Below are 22,616 nucleotides of genomic sequence, written 5' to 3'. Positions count from 1 at the left end.
CTTTGGATCCTCATAACAACGTCTTCCTTTTTAATATTTTCTGAAATCCTATTATACAAACTTCGGGCAAATCTTCCACATCTTCAGTCTCTCGCGAATAATTGTGGTTACACTTACCACACAGACATCAAACTGTGCGCTTTTTGTCTTTGTAGAACCACAACTGTCATTATCTATGAAATCCTTTATTTCGATAATCAATTCTAGTGTTCTGACTTCCTTTCCCCTTTCACACGTCTCATCATCTGCTTTTCTTGAGTATCTTATGCTACTCCAAACCTGAGGGTCAGTTCATGCAAGATGGTTCAATAGTTGTTTGAAGCATTCCATAGGTTTCTGCGGCATTTTTCAAGTTTAACACGGAATTTAATGCATATTGTTTTTCTAAATCATCTTCACGTCTAGATTGCATATTTGAAATTCACCAGCTGGGATGACTAGACTTAAGTAGGGTGTATTCTAGTTCCTGCTGTAGCTGTGTTTTGGGGGCTGTAATCATAAAAAATGGTTCGTCATCTCATAAAGGTATACCAATAACATACTGAAATTTCAAGCGTCTACGGCAATTTTAAATGCCTGTACAAAAAGCCTCTAGAAACTTATATAGAAGGTACTTTATATATATATATATATATATATATATATATATATATATATATATATATACATATATATATATATATATATTTGTGTGTGTATGTATATATACACTGCGTATCAAATTATAAACGAGATAACATTTTTCTCCCAGTTTCAGAAACTGACCGGTAGTTCCGTATCTAAAGCTTCGGAAAAGTTGGCAATGCTGAGCTGCGTGTACTGTGAAATTTTCGTACTATTCCGCACAATGTAAACAACTTGCCATCGTAATTGCTGCATCAACTGTATTTGAGGTGTGTCGAATTATTAACAAGGCAGTTTGTTTCGTCAATAAAATGGGTCGTAAAGGTGGTTTGAGTAGTTGTGAAAAGAGCACCATTAGTGAACAGCTAGTAAAAAGGTAAAACTACCCTCAAAATATCGAAAATGATAGGAAGGTACCATCAAACTGTGACGAACTTTGTCAAGAACTCTACAAAGGTACGTCACAGAGCTGATAAGGTAAATCTAGAGGTTTTTCGCGCCGTTCTCTACTCCAAATTACACATGAAGTTAAGAACCTTTGCCAGAAAAGTCGGATTAAAGAATGTCTCAAAAAGTACTCGATGTCGCCTTCTTTAAGAAGTAGCAAAAACTCCATTAGAAAACCGATTTAAATGGGCAGAGGACAACATGAAAACGGAATTGTCCATTGTTTTCTTTACGGATGAAGTGTGTGTCATTCCTGATGTCCCAAATGGCTTGAGCAAGGGATGGGTCCTAGATGGCCGACATCGGCATCAGCGTTTATAGCGCCAACAAGGTGGTGGTGGGATAATGATTTCGCCTAGTATTATTAGAAGTAATTTAGTTGGCACATGGAAAGTCCCAGAAGGCGAACAATGACGTCAAATGTTTACATAGCTTTTCTGAAAGATCATGTTAAATAATTGCTGACGAACCATTATATTTATGAAGAATAATGCTTCTTTCGCATGCAGCAAACAAAAGCAAAGAGTATTTGGAACAAATAGGGATCTCTGGCCTAGAGAGTGGCCTGCGAATTCGCCAAATTTTAAGCCAATTGAGAACCTTTGGAGTATCATGAAGCGACGACTCTATGCAAGTGGACGCAAATTTAAGAGCAAATATGAATTGTGGAATGCTCTCAAAGATATATTGCGAAGAATAACTGTTGACGAAATCACAAATTTGACACATTCTGTGGGCCAACGTCTTTCATAAAAGTAACAACGTCTTTTACAAGTCATTCATAAAAAAGGATCGCATCCCCTTCTAATTGTGTCAACGAAGAATTGGTATGTAATAATTATGTTCTACGCATTTATCCTAGTTCATATAATGTTTGGAAATTATTTCAATAAACAAGTTATGGGTATATCGTGTTTTTTTCTCAACCTCGTTAATAACTTGACACACTGAAAGCAACAGATATTCCTGTCTTCTGCCATAGTTTCGCTAATACTACTTTAAATACTTTTATTTTTGATAAATTTACATGAATAGTATTGTAAGCAGTTTCTCAAAGTTTCATGGATTTTTATTCACTCGTTCCTAAAATATTAAGAAAAATGTAAACTCGTTAATAGTTTGATACGCCATATATATATATATATATACTAGCATGCGTACGCGGCGTTGCCCGGGTATTTGGAGGTGTATGTTGAGCAAAAAAAAAGCGGTCAATTTTTTAAAACTTTGACCCCTATTATGAACCCATTAAAATGTATTGTTTTGGGCTCAAATCAAGCTATTAATGTTGATCCATGTCCAAGGATTCTATATCTAAAATTTTAAGTGTTTAGACCCAAAATTGTCGGAGGAGTTTGGTAGAGTTCTCACAGGTCAAATAATTGAACTTTGACCCCTTAATCGCCAAATTTCGGGCCGAAAACCATTCACACCTAATTTTCCAAATCGCAGTACCCTGTATCTCAAATTTCGAGTCTGTAGACTGAAATTTGTCAGAGTCATTGCGTAGGGAAATGTACACACACAGACATACATACACACACAGAGACAGACAGACATTTTCACTTATATATATATATATATATATATATATATATATATATATATATATATATATATATATATATATATATATATATATAATAGGATAGGTTTTTCTATACAAAACAAACCGGAGAAGTGTCGATGAATCTTTTTTATAAACGTATAATGTCACGTGCCTACATCTCAACGCTAAAAGATAACGACTGTTTCCGAATAAAAAAATTGTCGATTGAACGCCTTGCCGTCTCTTTGCTAACGGCAGTCGTCTCCAAGCTGAGGGCTATCATCTCTGAGAAAAAAGTTTAAAATCACTAAGAATGCAAAAATATTCTTAATATTCTTGAGACACGACTTACAGAACTTTGTTTAGTACAAAAATATCAAAAGTGATTTTCATATATATCTTACTGTAATAGATTTTCAAATATCAGTTTTGCAAAAGATACGTCATATTAAAAAAATTAAACGATTGAACAATATACACTTATAATTTTAAAATACATGATATTAATATACGGAAAGCTAAGTTATGAAAACATTTTTTTAAGATCACAGAGATATAAGTAACACGGAGAGAACTCAGTACCAGTCTACGACTATTTGCAGGAACCATGTGTTAACTCATTAAACTTCTGAAGGCAATACACAAGAACTCCCGCATACACTTTGGTGAAGACATGTCAGTAAAGCCCCTAGATTACTGGAACTATGTCCTAATGTCTGATTAGACGAACGTTAATTTGTTTGTGTTCTGATTGCCTTAAACATATGTGGTGGCGACTAGGTAGGGATTACTAAGATAAGTGTGTCATGCCTACAGCCAAGCATTATGAATACGGTAAGTTTGGGGAGATGAGTTTAAATTAAAGAATATACTAAATACTCTTAGTAACTCGCTCAAAATTGTACCGTGACATTGGCTGACATGTATTCGGTAGGTTTTTAACAGTGTTTTGTATGGATTTTTATTTCTTACTCCTTTTTTCCAAATTAACGTGTCCAGCAAAGAGTCGGCGCCATGTTAAATTTTCTAATACATCGGTAAACACTCTATGTTTTTCGAGCCGAATTAACATTTTACATTAAAAACAAAAAGGTGGAAAAGTAATTTATCTTGCCTTTGATAATATTTTTTTGTCATATATTTGTTTTTGGACAAGTTTTTCGAATCTATGTGTATGGTAATACAAACCCAAATATTGTTCTTATAAATAAATACATATGTGTTTGTTTTTTAATAATTTCCAGGAAAAAAAAACTAAAAGAATCGTTTTGGAATCGAAAATGAGGCTCAAATTTTCCCAGATTCCGATTCTAGATTCCGATTCCGATTCCGATACCCGCTTCCGATTCCGATTAATCGTCACAGCACTAATTGCTAATAATTCTATACCTTATATCATTTCTCTCTGACCATGAAAGAGCCCGGATGTAGAATCCCCCCCTCGTTCTCTTAATTGAAAGGCTATAAATGTAACTTTTAAAATTAAATTTTATGAAAACGTAAAAGTCAAATCTATCCAATCAATTGAATACTCTTAAAGGATCTATTCTATTTTAACTCTTACAGGATCTATTCTGTTTTAACTTCATGTTTTAAAATTAGCACACTATTTTCATTTCTTTTATTCGCCAGGCAGATGGTTATACCATCCTATATCCTCTGATGTTAATGATAATCAAGGTTTTAAATGTCAGGTTGAATGTGACGCGCTGGTCGTACGCATCTGTGACAAAATTATAATAAATCCAGAGTTAAAAAAAAAGACACTGATATATTGGAATTAAAAATCCAAACATAACGGTTAAAAAGTCCAAGATGGTTTTAATTAAATATATTTATTCATTAAAATTGGATTCGAACTTTTACTACATCAACCGAGGATCGTTCAAGAAATCCAGATAATATACTCTTTCTTTTACGTGTCATACAGGTGGTGATACTTAGCACAATCACGGCTGATGGTGAATACGAAGTATGAAATGTTGGATGCAGTGAAAGTGGGCATTCATGCGCATCAGTCTCATAGCAATGAAAATGACAAGTGCTCGTCTGAACTCCAATCACTGGTCCCCCGCCTCGCTAATCTTTTACGAAAAACACCCGTCTAGCTGAATCCACTGTCAAAAATATTCCCCGCTCTTTATCTGTGCCTAAATCAAAACACAGATTCCATTAACAAAGCTTCTTTATTAGAACTGCACGTCTGTGGAACTCTGTTCCGTCTGCCTTCTTCCCACCTGCCTACAACCTGGATGTCTTCAAGTCCAACGTAAATAAATTCCTGATGAACCTTCCCCTTAATTAGACATTTCATTAAATCTCCACACTAACGTACTGTACTTGCAATAACCCTTATCCCTGAGTGGCTTCCTGGTCTTGGTAAGTAGTGACCACCGTGTAAAAAAAACCTTCTTATATTTAGAAGCATTGTAATTATATATATATATATATATATATATATATATATATAATCTACGTGCACGCGTGTTTCGGGCTCCTACCCCTCATCACCGTAGCTTGACTGTTGTTAGGACTCGAACTCCGGACCTTATGTATTTTAGTTCAGCGTCTTAATCCATCGCGCTATGATGACATAGACAATTTACTGCTTCGTTATTATCGTTTATTTATTTACGTAGTTTTGTTGTTGATTTTTTAAACGATATTAATGTTACTGCCTCCACCTTGGAGATCCGGTGTTTTCTTAGAAAATGAATCACTTTTGTTTTCTCGATCCCGTCAAGTTTTTGAGCTATGGACACGTCTATTTACGTTTTTGTTCGCGTGTACTAATGTATGGACCATTTAGAAGTTGATGGGGCAAGACGCACTGTCGAATAATGGTTTTAATTTGAAATGATTATTTTACTTACAGAAATAATTCAATTTCGATTATTCTGGGTGATTATGCGTAAAAGCGATGAATTAGAATCCATAATACAACCTCGGAATCTTCTAAAACATTGTGCTCACCTTACGTGAATAACGATGGCTTGTGCAAAAGAAATTAGTGCTTTGCAAAAGAAAGGAACGTTATCAACAACACTCTGATCGACTGAGATAGGACAATCTGCGCACCGTTGCATATCACACTCGGTTTAATCAAACAGGTCACCAAGGCTTTGCATAAAAGTGGCGATTGATTCACTTACTTCTGCCAGGCTTTTGATGATGGAGGAGTTAAAAGCATGCATCGTTGACGGTGCTGAGAATCGGCAGCTCATCATTGATCCAGAGTCTGAAAACTTAATGAACGAACTCGAAGCGCGAATGGCATTCGTGTTAGTAGTGAATAATACCCTTGGCAGCAATTATATCAGAAAATATGCAGAACTTGGCAGCAACGTGTTGACAGCGTTCAGAAATCTGGGCGGCAACATGGGCATCAAGATGCACTACACATTTTCTGCTATGGACCGGTTTTGTGAGAACATGGGTTTAATCAGTGACAACAGAAAGAAACATTCTCTAAGAATATGAAAGAGATGGAGACTAGGAAAAAGGGACGCTGTGACGCAGTCATGATGTCTGACTACTAATGTCGCTGAGCATTTTATGCAGTTCGATAAAAACGGAAGTTCGCGCCATGACGTTTGAACAATAGTGAAGCAATATTCAATTTACGTGTACATTCCTTTGTCAAATCCTACTATTAAGTTACGATAATCGAGTTTCTATCATAAAATCGATATATCTTACTGAAAAAGAGTTTTCAGTCATCAAAATATATCTAAGATAATATATGCTGAAAAAATATCTAAGATCATATATGCTGAAAAAAAATCAACTGATATCTCACAAAAAAGGTAATTGCTTTTGGCACAAGGTCTGTTTTTTGTCAAAATAAACTTAGCATAAGTTTATAGAGAGAAACTGATGAAATGAATTATGCGAACTCATTATGCGAAAATGACATCAATAAGCTGTTGTAATCTCGAGAACCCAAATTTATAAGACAATGGGCAATTTGTGTACTTAACTACAATTAAAAGGAATATTTATTTTACCTTTTTTTGTATTTATATAAATATATAAATGAATGTTTCATATCTCATGTATAGCATTTTATCTATGTTTATGATTTAGTTACTTCAGTTATGTATATGTAGTTGTAGAATTGGCTTACTAAGATATGTCAAATAATTTCTTTTATACAAAGATTTTATATTGAAGCCGTGGCGAATTAACACTGTAACAAATTGCAATTACTAGATTTCAATGCAGACGATTTTACATGCCTAATATTCGCACAAGGACTTACATCGGGCAAAGATGCTGGAAACGGAGGGGGTGTTCTAAATAAGAAAAGGAACAAAAATAAAATAGATAAAAATCCTATAAAGATGGTGTGATTGTATGTGGTAGAGACCTCTCTTTCAAACAGCAATATAACGTTCAAATAAATAATAATAATAATAATAATAATAATAATAATAATAATAATAATAATAATAATAACAATATTGTAATTAATAATAATAATATTAACAATAATAACATTATTATTAATAATAATAAGAAGAAGAAAAAGAAGAAGAAGAAGAAGAAGAATGAGAAGAAGAAGAAGAAGAAGAAGGTGAACCAGAAGAGAACTGGGACCTTGGAATGGGGGGCTTATTGTCACTCAAATTCCAATAAAGACAATGAACACTACTAAAGAGAAATCAATGGTAACCAGCTGCTGCGATAATGCAAATTTATTTGCAAACGGTATCGAAAGAGGTAGTAAGCACTAGAAAATCTGAGGAGACTTGTTATCACTCAGCTTCCAAGGAAGACCACAGGCTGTATTCAATGATAATCTGTGTGAAACTCCTTGTGTGCCAATAATAATAATAATAATAATAATAATAATAATAATAATAATAATAATAATAATAATAATAATAATACGTGTTTGTTCATTTGTTATTACTTTCTACACAAATTTTAACAAATAGGATAGTTCGACCTTTAACAATGAAATACAAACATAAAATTATACATTCATGGTTCCTGTGATGGAATATCTTTAATTATTACCGAGTATGCGAATACAAAGAGACGTAAACATTATAATATGTCCGTCATAAACATCAACATGAATGAAATGATGAGCTGTTTTTTTTTCCAGAAAAAAAAAATACTATACGACTGTAGAATCCGCAGAGAATTATGCTAATTTTCTAATACTCCCAAATAAAATAAAATAATCTCTGGCGGACAAACAACTGTAGTTTTATCTAGCATGACATACGATGAATATATGATAAAGCAGTTTGTTGGTTGAATAAGTACACTGAAACAACGCAGCATTTTATCGCGTCAAGATAGCGTCTGTTTTGCTCTACAAGCATTCCACAGAGGAAAAAGTAGACAATTGAAACAAATCGTTATAAATACAATCGTGGAGGAAGCGCATGCGTAAAGCTGCTGAGAGTAATCAAATTACGTTTGGGTCAGAGTTATAAATGTTTGCTGATTTATTTCGCCAAGGCATTTGCTCGTGAATGTCATCTGAATGAGCACGGGCAGCTGCCTGTCGTCAGGCCGAAGAGAATAATGGAAGTTAATTCGATAATCATTGTATATATATATATATATATATATATATATATATATATATATATATATATATATATATATATATATATATATATATATATATATATATATATATATATATATATATATAAGAAAGACACATTTAAAATTGTGGTCACGAATTACTCTAGTTTTGCTTTATGTGTGAAAGACAATAAATGGGCTTGAAACGAAGGAAAATAAGTTCACGGGTAAATGCTAACTCAGAGAATCCGGTACGTACACCCAAACACTAAAACACACACACACATACACATATATATATATATATATATATATATATATATATATATATATATATATGTTGTGTGTATGGGTGCTAATATATGTTGTGTGTATGGATGCTAATATATATATATATATATATATATATAAATATATATATATATATATACGTGTGTGTGTATGTGTGTGTGTCTCTTCCTGTGTCTATGTCTCTACGTGTGTGTACAACCGCGCCATCAAGGAACTTTATTCGGTTAAGAGATTACCAGAGATCGGAACAGATATGTAGGCCTAATCTTTAGCATTCGCTTTCAGATTAGATGTACTCATTCCTTTTCTATTACTGGTGATAGATGAATTTGAAATACAAACTAGAAAACATCAAGTGTTTTCGTTTTCACTGTGCAAGTTTTTTTTAGAAAAACCTGACGAGAATACCAGAAGTAAAAACTAATTAACTATTAAACAAATAATAGTATTTGAAGGCAAAATAACATCCTTGGGACACACGACTGTACTCCAGCTTGTACGATGAATGGTGCAGTTCTAGTAGGGATTTTACCTTCACTCGTTGCACCAAGGGGTGAACAGTAATATGAAATAATTTATCCTAACATCTAGCAAATTTCAGAAAATGAGAGATTGAACTATGATATTATAATATGGTGGCTTGAGTAAACTTATATTTTTCTCAAAGAAAGAATATGCATTAAACACTGTGATGTCTATATACCTTATATGGAAATACAGTATTAGTTTCTGAAATTGTCTCATTTATGACTCACTGAATCAAACTAAAAACGAAACAGGATCAAGTAAACGGCTAAAGCAAAGGCAACTTCCTTCACTTGATATGTGCTTATTAAAATTTGCTGGTCGCTTTTCTTCTGTAAATTCCAACTCAACTACACACACACACACACACACACACACACATATATATATATATATATATATATATATATACAATATATATATATACAAACCCACACACACACACACACGCGCATATATATATATATATATACAATATATATATATATATATATATATATATATATATATATATATATATATATATATATACAAACCCAGGCTTGAGATATTCAAAAGTGGCGTCTAATGAATACAACGAAGTCGATACATAGTGCTCGATAACAATAGCAAATATATTTTTTATTATTTTTTTCGAAGGTAAAAAGTTTAATTTGCAATTTAACTGTATACTTTCGAATAAATAAATATATATATAGAAGAATGTGGCCCAGAAAAAAAGGGCCCCAACTCTAATTAGGCCCCGTTTCTTAGTGTTTTATCCGAATAAAATGAAACTTTGGTCATAACTAGTTTATTATAGTCAAAGCATGGCATAAAAACACTAGGGTATTTGGCCTTTTTCCTCCGTTGACTGTAAAGTGCTCAGAAAAACAATTGAATGCCCTCTGTTTTTTCATGGATCCCCTATATATATATATATATATATATATATATATATATATATATATATATATATGTGTGTGTGTGTGTGTGTGTGTGTGTGCGTATGTGTGTGTGCGTATGTGTGTGTGTGGAGTTAGAAAGAACGATTACGTGCGAAGTTGTATTTTTTTAAATAAACAGATATTTATTTATATATATTATATATATTATATATATATATATATATATATCAGCTAAATTTACCGACTTAATAAAACTGAAAGTGATCAACGATAAGAAACGAGTTTTTTCGAGGGGCTGACATAATTTCTTACTAGAAAAATTATATATATATATATATATATATAATATGTTTATATAGAGAAATTTGTAGAGTTATTAAAGGTCGAATTGTTGAACTTTTACCCCTTAACAGCCTAATTTCTGGCAGAAAATGGATTTCAAAATTTTCCTAAAGCTCAGTACCCTGTATATCAAATTTCAAGTCTGTAGACTTAAAATTGACAGAGTTATTGCGTAGGGAAATGTACACACACACACAGACACACAGACGCGTTCACTTATATATATATATATGTATGTATATATATATATATATATATATATATATATATATATATGTGTGTGTGTGTGTGGGTGTGTGTTCGTGTGTGTGTGTGTGTGTGTGTGTGTGTTTATAAGAGAAATTACTGGCAACACAAGTGCATAAATGCGTAAACGTTTCTGCAGAACATTTTTGCAGAGCTATTTGGTCTTCAATTCGATTTATTCATAGAGACCGCGATTGAATTACAAATAGGTCAAATCTCTCTCTAAAGACATTCAATTTAATTTGATAAATAATAAATCGGGAATTATTCATTCATGTCAGATATTTCTCTATTTAGTCTGTCTTGCCTGTCGAATCTGTGATAAGTTAATTAACCTATACATGTCGGAAATATTTTATCATAGAGATGCATGCATGAAACTAAAATAATCGGGGTTCTTTGGTAATTTGGACGAGATTTTTACTATTAATGTGTTAATATTAAATCAAATTGCGAGATGGAATGCTTTACATGAGATATTTATGTGTATTTATTTATGTATTCTTTAAGATAGATTAGGTTTAATTTTATTGAAGTCTTATGTTTAAGAGTTTAAGGTTTTGATCTCGATAATCTTTATTACTCGGTCCTGGATATGATCTTAAACTATATCCAGTGGTGAGGCCCCAGCTTGCGGGCTTTGGGGAGTGTGGAGCCAGCCTTTAATTACTATTGCTCCCAGGTCGACTCTGGCCCGGAGTCATAGTACCTGTTAGGGTCCCAACTATGGGTTAAATAGAAACTGATTTGAAAACAACAAATATATGCTATTAAAAATTTTTCTTCAAAATCTTTGGATTCGGCATTAAATAACCCGAAAAGGGTTGATATGCCGTAAAACAAAAACAACCAACCAACCAAATCTGTATTACTCGCTTTTGAAACTGAATTAATCTTATTTACTTATTTACTGATTTACTGCCGAATTCCACCAATTTCATAAAGATTTATTGATTTCAAATGTATATTTGCTTTTATTATTCATTTACGTGTAATTTTATATTTTGGTGATCACATTTCTCTATTGTTCAAGACACAAATTATTTGTAATACTTAAGATGGACCCGCACAAGTAATACTACAATATAACCCAGAATTGACCTATAAAAATTGATTACTAAAACGTGAGTAAACATCTTATTTTACTCACACCAAAACAGACAAAATTAATGTAAGAGCATAAATATTTTTTTAAGAAATGAAATAATTGTTGATAAAAACTATAGCTTTCAGACTATTACACTTCTTCAACCGAAAAACATTCATTACCTCTCCGAAGTGTTAGGTTGACATTCCTCAACTGCTCCCTAATTTGAGCCTCAACACTGGATGCAGTTTTATGTCATTCCCAACACAGTAACCCATAATGATTATTCATATGCCAACTTGAAAGCCGAACGCAATTGCTAATAAAGCGTTAATTGTGACAGGTCGAACGATTTTTTTACACATGAGTCATAACTTATCTAGGCCTGGAGACCACTCGAGGATAAGGGGAAAATTTGGTATACATTATTCAATGTGATTATAGCGTAGTAAACATAGGTAGTGGTTTACGAGAACGCTTCAAAAATGATCATTTATATACGAAGCTACAAGTATAGAATAAATGATACAGATCTCAAACATGTCAAAGTTGATACAGAAAAACGCCTCACGGCTTAACAAATAATGTGACGTTTCTACTCATTAGAGAAGGCGTATAAATGAATTACGTGATCTATTAAACAGACCCAATCACGCAAATTTCTAAACAGTCTTACGTATTCACCTGGCTTGTGCAAGGTGTCAGTAAAGCTCACCAGTAGAGAATTTTACATAGTATTCTGAGGCTTCTAATTAAAAAAGATATATATTGTTTAAAGTTAATGTAAACATTTGAAGCGGATGATGATAATAGCAATCAGTGACCTAACTTAAATTTATCTGAGGTAATCAATGTTCCTTTTTTGCTATTTTTATATTAAAAATTATGCTAATATATTACTCAATTTGAGAATTTAGCCAGGCTACAAAAATATATTTTTAACTAACTTTAGATCTCATAGTTATAATCCGATTTTTAATTTGGAACAAAATTCATTGTATTATGTTGATATTAGAAACCATGTAAAATAACAGTTTATGCTTTACAAGGTTTTTATAAACAATTAAAATTAAGTCATTTTTTTCGTATGTGTCTAATGAATATAGACTAGATTTAAAACGTTAATGAAAAATGAATTTTGTAATAGGATTTCTCCTATATGCTAGTGTTTTTAAATAGGGAATTACCAATTACCAATAAATGAATTTATGTGTTTAGTGATACAAATACACACACACACACACACACACACACATATATATATATATATATATATATTTAATTTTGTGTACAGAAAATTGTTAGATGAGACAAGTCATTTGTACAGTCAGTTTGAATCCCGATAATTAGGATCGTTTAAGATATCCATAACAAGCTCTCTTCAGCCAATACTCATCACGCTTGAAACCGACGTGGAAACATATCTGAAAAGTGTGTAAATGGTGCAGTGTGTGTGTGACAAGCTTTTTGCAATATGTCTTAACATATGATCGCTCACCAACATATTAAGTCCTCTGGGATTCGCTATTGTGCAACTTTAAACACAAAGAATAATGAAACCCGATCCTCTTGAAAATGACAAATAAACAGCTGAATTATATGTAAGATAGACGCCCGCGATTGTTTACATGAAAGGGTTATATGAATGTGAAAATCTCTGATTTGCTGATTTGAAAAACCAGTTAAACTGGAGCATACGAAAACCACTTAGCAACATCGAATCTATGTATAAGCCTCATAAATCTGTACGAGTACTTACAGGTCGATCAGTGTCGAAGAGAACGTTGAAAATAGACATATAAAATTTACAGTAGATAAAAACATAATATATATATATATATATATATATATATATATATATATTGGTCTTTTAAACTAAATAACGGTCTATTTGGAATTATTAGATATATAATTTGGAATATCGTTTGGTAATATGAATACGTTTATTTTCTAATTTTGAGGGATTTGCTTGCGTATTATGAGTCTTTTTTATTTATCTTAAGTCCGTCATTTATATATATATATATATATATATATATATATATATATATATATATATATATATATATATATATAATGGATTATCCCGTCTTGTTCGAAGCATGACGACCAAAAATCCGCTCTGTTCCACTCTGTCTTCAATGCTTGTGCCGCATGTGTGACACGAGGCCAGCTCTGCACCCACAAACCAAGCCGCACGACTCACAGGATACAGGCTGGGAAGGTGCTGTTCCTACTCTTGCTCTACGAAGATTTGTTTGATTTGATAGCCGTGTATCAATGTATGTGTTAATGCCCGCAAAACATTTTTCCCTCCACAATTGTCTATTCGCAAGGTTTTTGGGTTCAGGCCTGCGTGCTTAAGATTGTCTTTCAGCTTATCCCTGTACCTCAGAAATGTAGACCCACATTTCGATTACCCTCTTTCAGTTGACTGTATGCTAGTTGCCAAGGAAGACGGTTTTTATCCATGCGAACAAGGTGACCAGCCCACCGAAGCTGAGACTTAATCAGGAAGTTCTCAATACTTAAAATGTCGCACCTAGCAAACAATCCCGAGTTAGGGGCCTTGTCTTTCCATGTTAATCCATATCTACTGCGAAGGCAACGCTTATGGAATGTATCCAGTTGCTCAATCTGCCTTAGGTATGGAGTCCAGGCTTCCGATCCATACAGGTGTATCGAAACAACCACTGCACAATTAACTGAGAGTTTGGTCTTTAGAGTCAAACCTCTTTCATTCCATACTCTTGACCGCAGTTTGCCGAAGGCATCAGTCGCCTTTTAAATTCTGCTCAATATCTCATCATCAAGTGATGCTGACGAATTCACCTTACTTCCGAGATATGCAAAGGATTTAACATACTTTAGAGGCTGTCTATTCACTAAGATTTTCTGAGGCGGTTCCACATATTCTGGTCTCGGTATATTCACACCACCTTGCTGCAACGGGGTGGGCTTTGGTTGCTAGATAACTTATGTCTTTTTATACTAATCGTCAAACCAAATACTTTTGCGGCATTGGAAAACTTGTCAACTAATTCTTGTGCTTCTTCAAATGAAATGGCCACGAGTGCAGCATCATCTGCAAAAAGAAAATCACGAACCATTTTGCTTCTTATTAGTGTTTTAGCTTTGAATCTTTAATGATTAAAAAGATCCCCGGTAGTTTTAAACTCAAAATTGAAACCTTGCGTGTAATCTTTAAAAGCATGCTCGAACATGATTATAACACGACCCTGTTTCGTACCGGTTTTTACCTTGAATGACTCAGAGAACTTTCCGCCTGCTCTTACACGTGCCACATATTCTCGTGAAAGGATATTATTGCATTTAGCATTTTTTCAGGGATTCCAACTTTATTCAAAACCTTCCAAAATGCGGCTCTGTTGACAGAGTCAAACGCCTTGGTTAGGTACATAAAAACGACAAACATATCTTGATTTTTCTCACGTGCCTTCTCTGCAACTTGGCGTAAACAGTAGATCATGTCGATGGTTCCCCTTCCAGATCTAAAACCACACTGAGTCTCAGGATATATTTTGTCCACTAGATGAATTATTATCCTGTTCAAAATGACTCTGGCTAGTACATTTCCAGTCAAAGAGAGCAGGGATATTCCACGGTAGTTATCAAAATCAATGCGCTTTCTTTTATTCTTGAAGAGATGGATTATTGACGAGTTCCTGAAGTCCTGAGGTACAGAATCGCTTTCACAGATCCAGATGAATAACTCCAAAAGTTTTATCAAAAGTGTGTTCCCCCAAACTTTAATATTTCAGCCGATATACCATCATCAGCTGCACACATTTTGGATTCTTGCAGGTAATCGGCGCCTAACATCCCTCCTTACAATGAGATAAGCCGACCTCTTCACTGCAGAATTCTTGTCTGATATCCTGGCGCTGTACAAAGAGTGCATCCGGTCTAAAATACCCTGGATTTCAATGTCATTTTCGTCGAACCAATTCTGGTGCTTCCTCTTGGAAAGTCTTAGTACTTCGCTTGAACATTCATAGATGGCATCCCGCAATTTCCTCTAGGACTTTTCAATATCATTGCTTATCACAATTTCGTTTAACTTAGCATCTAACTTAGAAGATAATTCTTCTTTCTTTTCAGTGTTCAGTTCTTTCATATTCAATGGCTTTGGCATCTTAATTGTATGCCTTCTGCCCTTAGGTCGTAGCTTCAGTGATGTCTTGCATCGAATCCGTGCGTGATCCGACAACCAACATGAGTCATGAAATGGACGACTCAAAAGAATATCTTTCCTGCTTCTTTTCCGGTTTATAACAATGTCCATAAGATGCCAATGCTTGGACCTTGGGTGCACCCATGTGTTTTTACAAAGATTTGGCTGCTGAAACATAGTATTTGTAATGAAGAGCCCATGTTCACTACAAAATGACAACAAGCGAATTCCATTGTCATTTATTTTCCCCATACCATGAGCCTCAATCACACTTCCCCATGTCTCCCTGTCTAAGCCTACCCGGGCATTGAAATCTCCCATCAGTGAGATCTTGCCATGAAAGCTTGCGTTTCTTACTATGTCACCAAGCTTTTCGTAGAAGTTTGTGGCTTCTACCTCTTCTGCATTTAGAGTTGGTGCATAGAAACTTACCAGTGTCAGTCCCGTTCCAGCTGTGAGTCCCATTCTAAGGGTCATTAAACGATCGTCACCGCCCCGAGGAAGATCCTCCAGAGAGTCAGCAATATTTGATTTTATTGCAAAGCCAACACCGGAACTATGCCTCTCCTCCTCTTTCCGATTTAACCAAAGGAACATGTAACCTTCGCCAATTTCTTTCAATTCACCTGCTCCCAAACGATGTGTCTCCGATAAGGCAGTAATGTTAATGTTGCATTGTTTCAGTACTTTTGCAACTAGCGCCGTCTTCCTCTCGAAAGAATCATCATTTTCAAGCAATGTTCTTACATTCTACGTTCCAAATTGAACGCATGCTTTGTATTTCGAATTGAGTTTCTGTTTCGACTGATACCCAGTCAACAGCAGCAAGATGGCAAGCTTTTGTGTGAAATAGCTTTTTTTAGGGCACCTTTTATCGTCACCTCCCTTTCTAGGGAAAGCAGTGCTACACCTAGAAAAGATCTGCTTTGCCACATAGTAGAGGACAGGAACTGTGCAATTGTTCACAAATTTTTACACAAGAACGTCCATCACCTACTACGCCGCCAACTGTGCAGAGTACCTCCAGTGGTATCCTCCATCTGCCTCCACCACCAATACCCCATCGCCAGTGGACTTTGCCTGATGGAACTTTTTGCTTAGCTTGTTGGATGTTGTAAGAAAGCAGAGTGAGCAAACCCATAGCTACCCACGCAATGATTTGATCTAAGTGCTAATGGTCTGTGTAGAACCATTCACACTTTTTGAAACAGCCGATAATATCAGTTGGTGCAAAATATGCCATGGAACTTATGAACAGCTGCATTTCAGGCTTTGTAATAGAGTTTTCCATAACCAGACTTAAGAGCCACCACCTGGCCACAAAGTGAGATATTGCGCACCAGAGACCAACCTGGGATTTCAAACTCCGCGCTATATATATATATATATATATATATATATATATATATATATATATATATATATATATATATACATGCATATAAGTGCATGTGGAGCTAGTTGGCTGTTGACCCTAGGAGGGTTCATTCGCCCTTTGTAAGGTCTTGTTTTTGATCCTTCTGGGAGACTAGACACCCTCCTATATTATATATATATATATATATATATGCATATATATATATATATATATATATATATATATATATATATATATATATATATATATACTCAGTAAGCCACTGAGTAAAATGGGCATATATGTTTTGTAAAGTTTATACTTTAGTGGATGTTCTCACAACCTAAACTTATACACCGGTCAAAATACGTTTAAAATAATTTAGAAACTGAAATATAAAAGAAGATCCTTATTAACTTTTTAATTAGATTAAGTAATGATTTTTGAAGGAAGTGTCAGCTACTGAACTTGTCATTATAAATGCAAGAATATTTATTCCATATCGCAAGCTAACTAACGTGGCAATATTAGATGTTTTATTTGTAAGCGTTACAATTTATGAAGTTGACAATAAACATAACCCCGAAAGAAAAGAAATAATACTTTAATGGAAACCTATTTATACATCATTTGATTTTTACCTGATCTAAAACAGGTAGTATATTAGTATACAATCATATACTTTAGTGTATATATCGAGTTTGATATATAAAGCAAGAGAGAGATAGTTAATAGATGTATCTGTTCCTATATTAAATTGTATGGTACTCTGTTTGGAAAAAATATATTTCTATCAAGTAAAAATGATTTTGTTTTCTACAATTTTTTTTTCCATCATAATGTTATTATTCACGTTAACAGAGCTCGATATTATTTGTTCTGCATAATCATATCTTTACTTTGGTAAGAGTTATAGACGAAACGGGCAAAAACATCGGTGATTTATCGTATCGATTTTTGATTGTGTACGCTCTCTAGTGTTAACCTGCACTTTGATAAACCAAGATGAGAATCTCACCGCCGTTGCTGTGGGACATCTATCGATCAATTCGGTTATATCTTACATTCTCCGTCCACTGTGTACGTCATGCGAACGTAAATGACATTATCAGAGAAGGTCTCACTGCAGTGGTATCATTTCCTAGTTGGAGACGTTTAACCTCGACCAAGAAAGCAAACGGCATGATACCTTACCGTCTTTACATTTGCGGGTGGTACGTCGTTTATTACACATGTCTCCTGCAGTGACATGTCTACTGGTGGCAGAACAGTTGCCATTTTTCCAACAAGGACACCCGACAGCTTAAAGGTCGTTATCCTGTCAAATATATCCCTTTAATTCAGTCCCTACACCCTCACTTGCTTTATCTTTGTCTTTTTTTACTCTGTCTTTCTCTTTCTCTTTCGATTTCTTTTACTTTCTCACCTTTCCTGCTCTCTCTTGTTTCTCGCTCCACATTTTTCTTAACGAAGATACCCGATATCTTATCGGTCGTTATCCTCTCAAATATCCATCGTGTTTCTATCTCTATCATTTATCTTGTTTGCTCTCGTTCTTTTCGGCTGTCTTATGTATTCTCTTAGTATTTATCATCCATGTTTCCTAACGAAGATACTCGACGTTATCCTTTTAAATATCTGCAGTTCCTCACAATGTTTCTGCTATTATTTCTAGCTGTCTTTCTCTCCTTTCTTTGTATTTACCTACTTTTCTCTCGCTTTTATGTAGAATAATATTACATGTGAGCAGAATACCGTGACTATATGAGAGAAATAGTATTACCTATTTAGCTAGAATAATTTACCTACCTCGATAGAATAGCATCACACCTTTTGATTGAATAGTTACGTATGTGAGAAGAAGAATATAACATCTATTAGATAGAATAATATAACATATGTAGTAGAATTTTATGACGTTTATTGGTAGAATTGTGTTGCGTATTTGTTTAGAATAATTACGTATGTATCTGGAATAGTATGACGTACGGGAGTAAAAGGTGTGCCGTGTACGATTAGCATAGAATAGCGTTTCTATTTAGAATAGTTTAATGGATGCGCATAGAGTGTAATATGTATGTTGGTAGATTAGTATAAGACGAAATAGCGCGACGTATGTGCGTATAAAATATGAATTATGTGCGTAGAAAATATGAATTATGTCATATAAAATATGAATTATGTGCGGAGAAAATATGAATTATATCGTAGAAAATATGAATTATGTCGTCGAAAATATGAAGAGTAAGGCAGATTTGCGTATAAAATAGTATTCAACGCATAAAACCACATTAATTCGCATGTGTTTAGAAACGAAATAGTGTTTTAATATTATTTCAAGATTATTAGTAGACATTGGATAATCTTCCAATATATCTATATAAAGTTTCCTATGTGCGTAAATACAGGGTTCACTCTTAAATTAATTAAGCGACCATACATGAAGTTTAAATTACAGTTGCTCGGTATACAATGTGTAATGGAGGTGATAATCATTCCAATTTAATTTTATGCAGTAGCAAGTGAGAGGTTTAAATATGCTTTTATCACAACTTCTGTAACATTTTTAAAAACTCACACCTGACGGAAACCATAGATGTGTATGACGGTCAAACACATACTGAAGTGCCAGATCTCACAGTAACTTACAGGAGATGTGTTTCGAAACATCTTCTGTTCTATATTTTGGTTTCTTTAAGGTGCATACTGAAGCTCTTAACTATGCTTTCTCTGTAAGAAAATTCATAACAAATGCTAGTAAAGCTGAAATCATTTTCAATAATTTACATTTCTCATTCCGTGCATCTATAACTAAAGGAAATATCTGTAAGTGGAGTTTCTATCCTTGAACCATGGAACATTATACGGTCTTGCCGCTTCCTTGATGATTATACAGTTCTCTTCATATCCAATGCAAGAAGATTACCCTCAAGCTATCTTTTTAGACGTAAATGCTGTCAATATCTTCCATCGGTATTCATCATCACGGTATTGATTAACCGTTTATAAAACTGCAAAACCTTCATTCTCGAGCGGCATTTGGGCATTGATAAGCGTAAATCTTAAGTGAACTATTATTTCACATCAATTTATGAATATATTCTAAAATGCGAGTTCTTTGTAGTATTTTAAAGGAATTTTGAAAATCCATGATATGAGCCAAACCTTTCATTTTGAAATACAAATATTTCAGATTTACATTAAATTGGATCCATAGTCATTGGACTCAAATCAAGAAAAATCCTTGAACTTAGGTTTCACCTTTTAAATTAAAATCAAAATGATTGATCGTATGTTGATCAAAATTAGTATAGGAATATTAGTTTTTCGCTTTTGTAACATTATATATTGATTTTCATCTTCGTAAAGTGCAAATACAAGGTATGTAAAACTATATTCGTCATTTTGTCATTTAGCCAGCGAATCAATCGTAGAAGAAAATAAATCGTTGCTGATGCTTTCAGCCTTCACTTTTTCCCCCGATTCGTTGAAAATTTAAATCCTCGAATAAACTTGAGTATGACAGGGAATGATTTACTTGAGAAAAAATGTATGTCTGCCTTTAATTACAAATGACATACCAACATTATAAGACCTGAATAATGCGCTGGTGTGACGGAAAGAAGAGATTGGTGGATAGGAATATATATATATATATATATATATATATATATATATATATATATATATATATATATATATATATATATGTGTCTGTATATATATATATATAGAGAGAGAGAAAGAAAGAGAGATTTATATATGTATATATGTATATATATATATATATATATATATATATATTTAAATTGATAGATAGGATAGAAAGACGGAAATATGAAGGGAGGATGTAGAAAAACCATTGCTAAGACGCGCTTTTTGAGAGCTCGCTTTCTTTCTTCTCTCATTGTGATAATTATTAACACGTCACACATAACAGCATACCATAATTCTTATTGACATTGAACGATGAGTTGTAGAACAGAGTTCACGCCGCACTCGATCCATTTGTCAGCTTTTGAGCAACTAATTAATGCACGTTAAATAATACATGAGGTGAAAAATATTTTTTGAGAAAAGTTCAACCCTATTCCAGAACACATGCACACACACACACACACTACAGACACACACATATATGTATATAACACACACACGCATATATATATATATATATATATAAATATATATATTCATACAGATATTGTTAAAACAACCAAGCTTCTGTTTAGTAATTCATTTTTTCAATTTTCCGTATTTTACACACACACATACACACACACACACACACACATATATATATATATATATTTATATATACATATATATATATATATATATATATATATATATATAAACGAGAATACACCGTGCAGGTTACACGAATCATGCATGCTCATAAAATTATACACACACACACACACACACACACACACACACATATATATATATATATATATGTGTGTGTGGGTGTGCGTGTGTGTGTATGTGTGTGTGTGTATACTTTTATGAGCATGCAAAATTCGTGTAACCTGCACGGTGTATTCTCGTTTATATATATATTACTAGCGGGGGTACCCGGCGTTGCCCGAGTGTTTGTTTCCGGGACGGGGGGGGGGTTTAAAAAATGTTATGGTAGGTAAGTAGGAAGGATCAAACCCGGAGTCATGAGTAAAAGTAGGAAAATAAAGTGTGAAAAAAAAAAAAAAAAAAAAAAACATCTGCAACGTTAACGAACTGTTAACGTTGCAGATGTTTTTTTGTTTTGTCCATTCCAGTTGTTTAGGGAAAAAAGTCCATTCCAGTTGTTTAGGAAAAAAAAAAACGACTACGGTAGGTCGGCGCGAACGTGAAATTATAATGTGAATTGGCCAGCACGCTAACCACTACGCCACAGAGCACTGCAGCTTAGTTTAGTGATTTTAAATAACTTCATATGAAAGAACTACGAAGCCAAACCGGTGTTCTCTTCTCAACTGTTCCTTGTGAACGATCCCCAAACGGTGTTAAGTGGTGGCAGGGGGAGGAGGAATTTATTAGAGAGAAAATATTTTACCACTTCCATTGATCTTAACCGATTTTAGCCGTGACTTCTCAGCAGAAAAAGTATAGAAGTCTAAGATTATCGAGGAATTTGAGAAATAATAAGCCTATAACACACCTCAGATATTGTTCTGCCGTTTGTGCATATTATATTTGCATGAAATATCTTGATTTTTAATCCTATTAAGGTCAAAATCTCCGGGAAAAAATGAGTTCATTGTATTTATATAGAATAGAAAGAAAGAAAGAAGATAGAAGAAGATAGAAAAGAAGATAGATAGAATAGAAAGAGAAGATATATATATATATATATGTATATATTATATATATATAGCTATATATATATATATATATATATATATATATATATATATATATATATATATAGCTATATATGTATATAAATAAACGAGCATAGACCGTGCACGAATCATGCATGCTAATAGAACGGAAATCCAGCATTCGCATTTCACATT

General features: G+C 33.6%; 1 protein-coding gene across 1 annotated transcript in view; it reads right to left on the bottom strand.

Moving 5' to 3' along the window:
• Nucleotides 1–6,803: 6,803 nt before the first annotated feature.
• The window catches only part of LOC145272040 (uncharacterized), a 61,208-nt gene continuing 45,395 nt past the window's right edge, over nucleotides 6,804–22,616 (bottom strand). The window contains exon 2 of the mRNA XM_080127020.1: nucleotides 6,804–6,915. Coding sequence (XP_079983146.1) covers nucleotides 6,804–6,915 — 112 coding nt within the window. The remainder of the gene's footprint in view (nucleotides 6,916–22,616) is intronic.

This window comes from Euprymna scolopes, chromosome 4 (genome assembly GCF_053919585.1).
Source record: "Euprymna scolopes isolate OS-2025 chromosome 4, ASM5391958v1, whole genome shotgun sequence".
NCBI classification, from domain to species: Eukaryota; Metazoa; Mollusca; class Cephalopoda; order Sepiida; family Sepiolidae; genus Euprymna; species Euprymna scolopes.
Note: the sequence above shows the minus strand (reverse complement) of the source record. Positions and strands in the feature narration are given on the sequence as shown.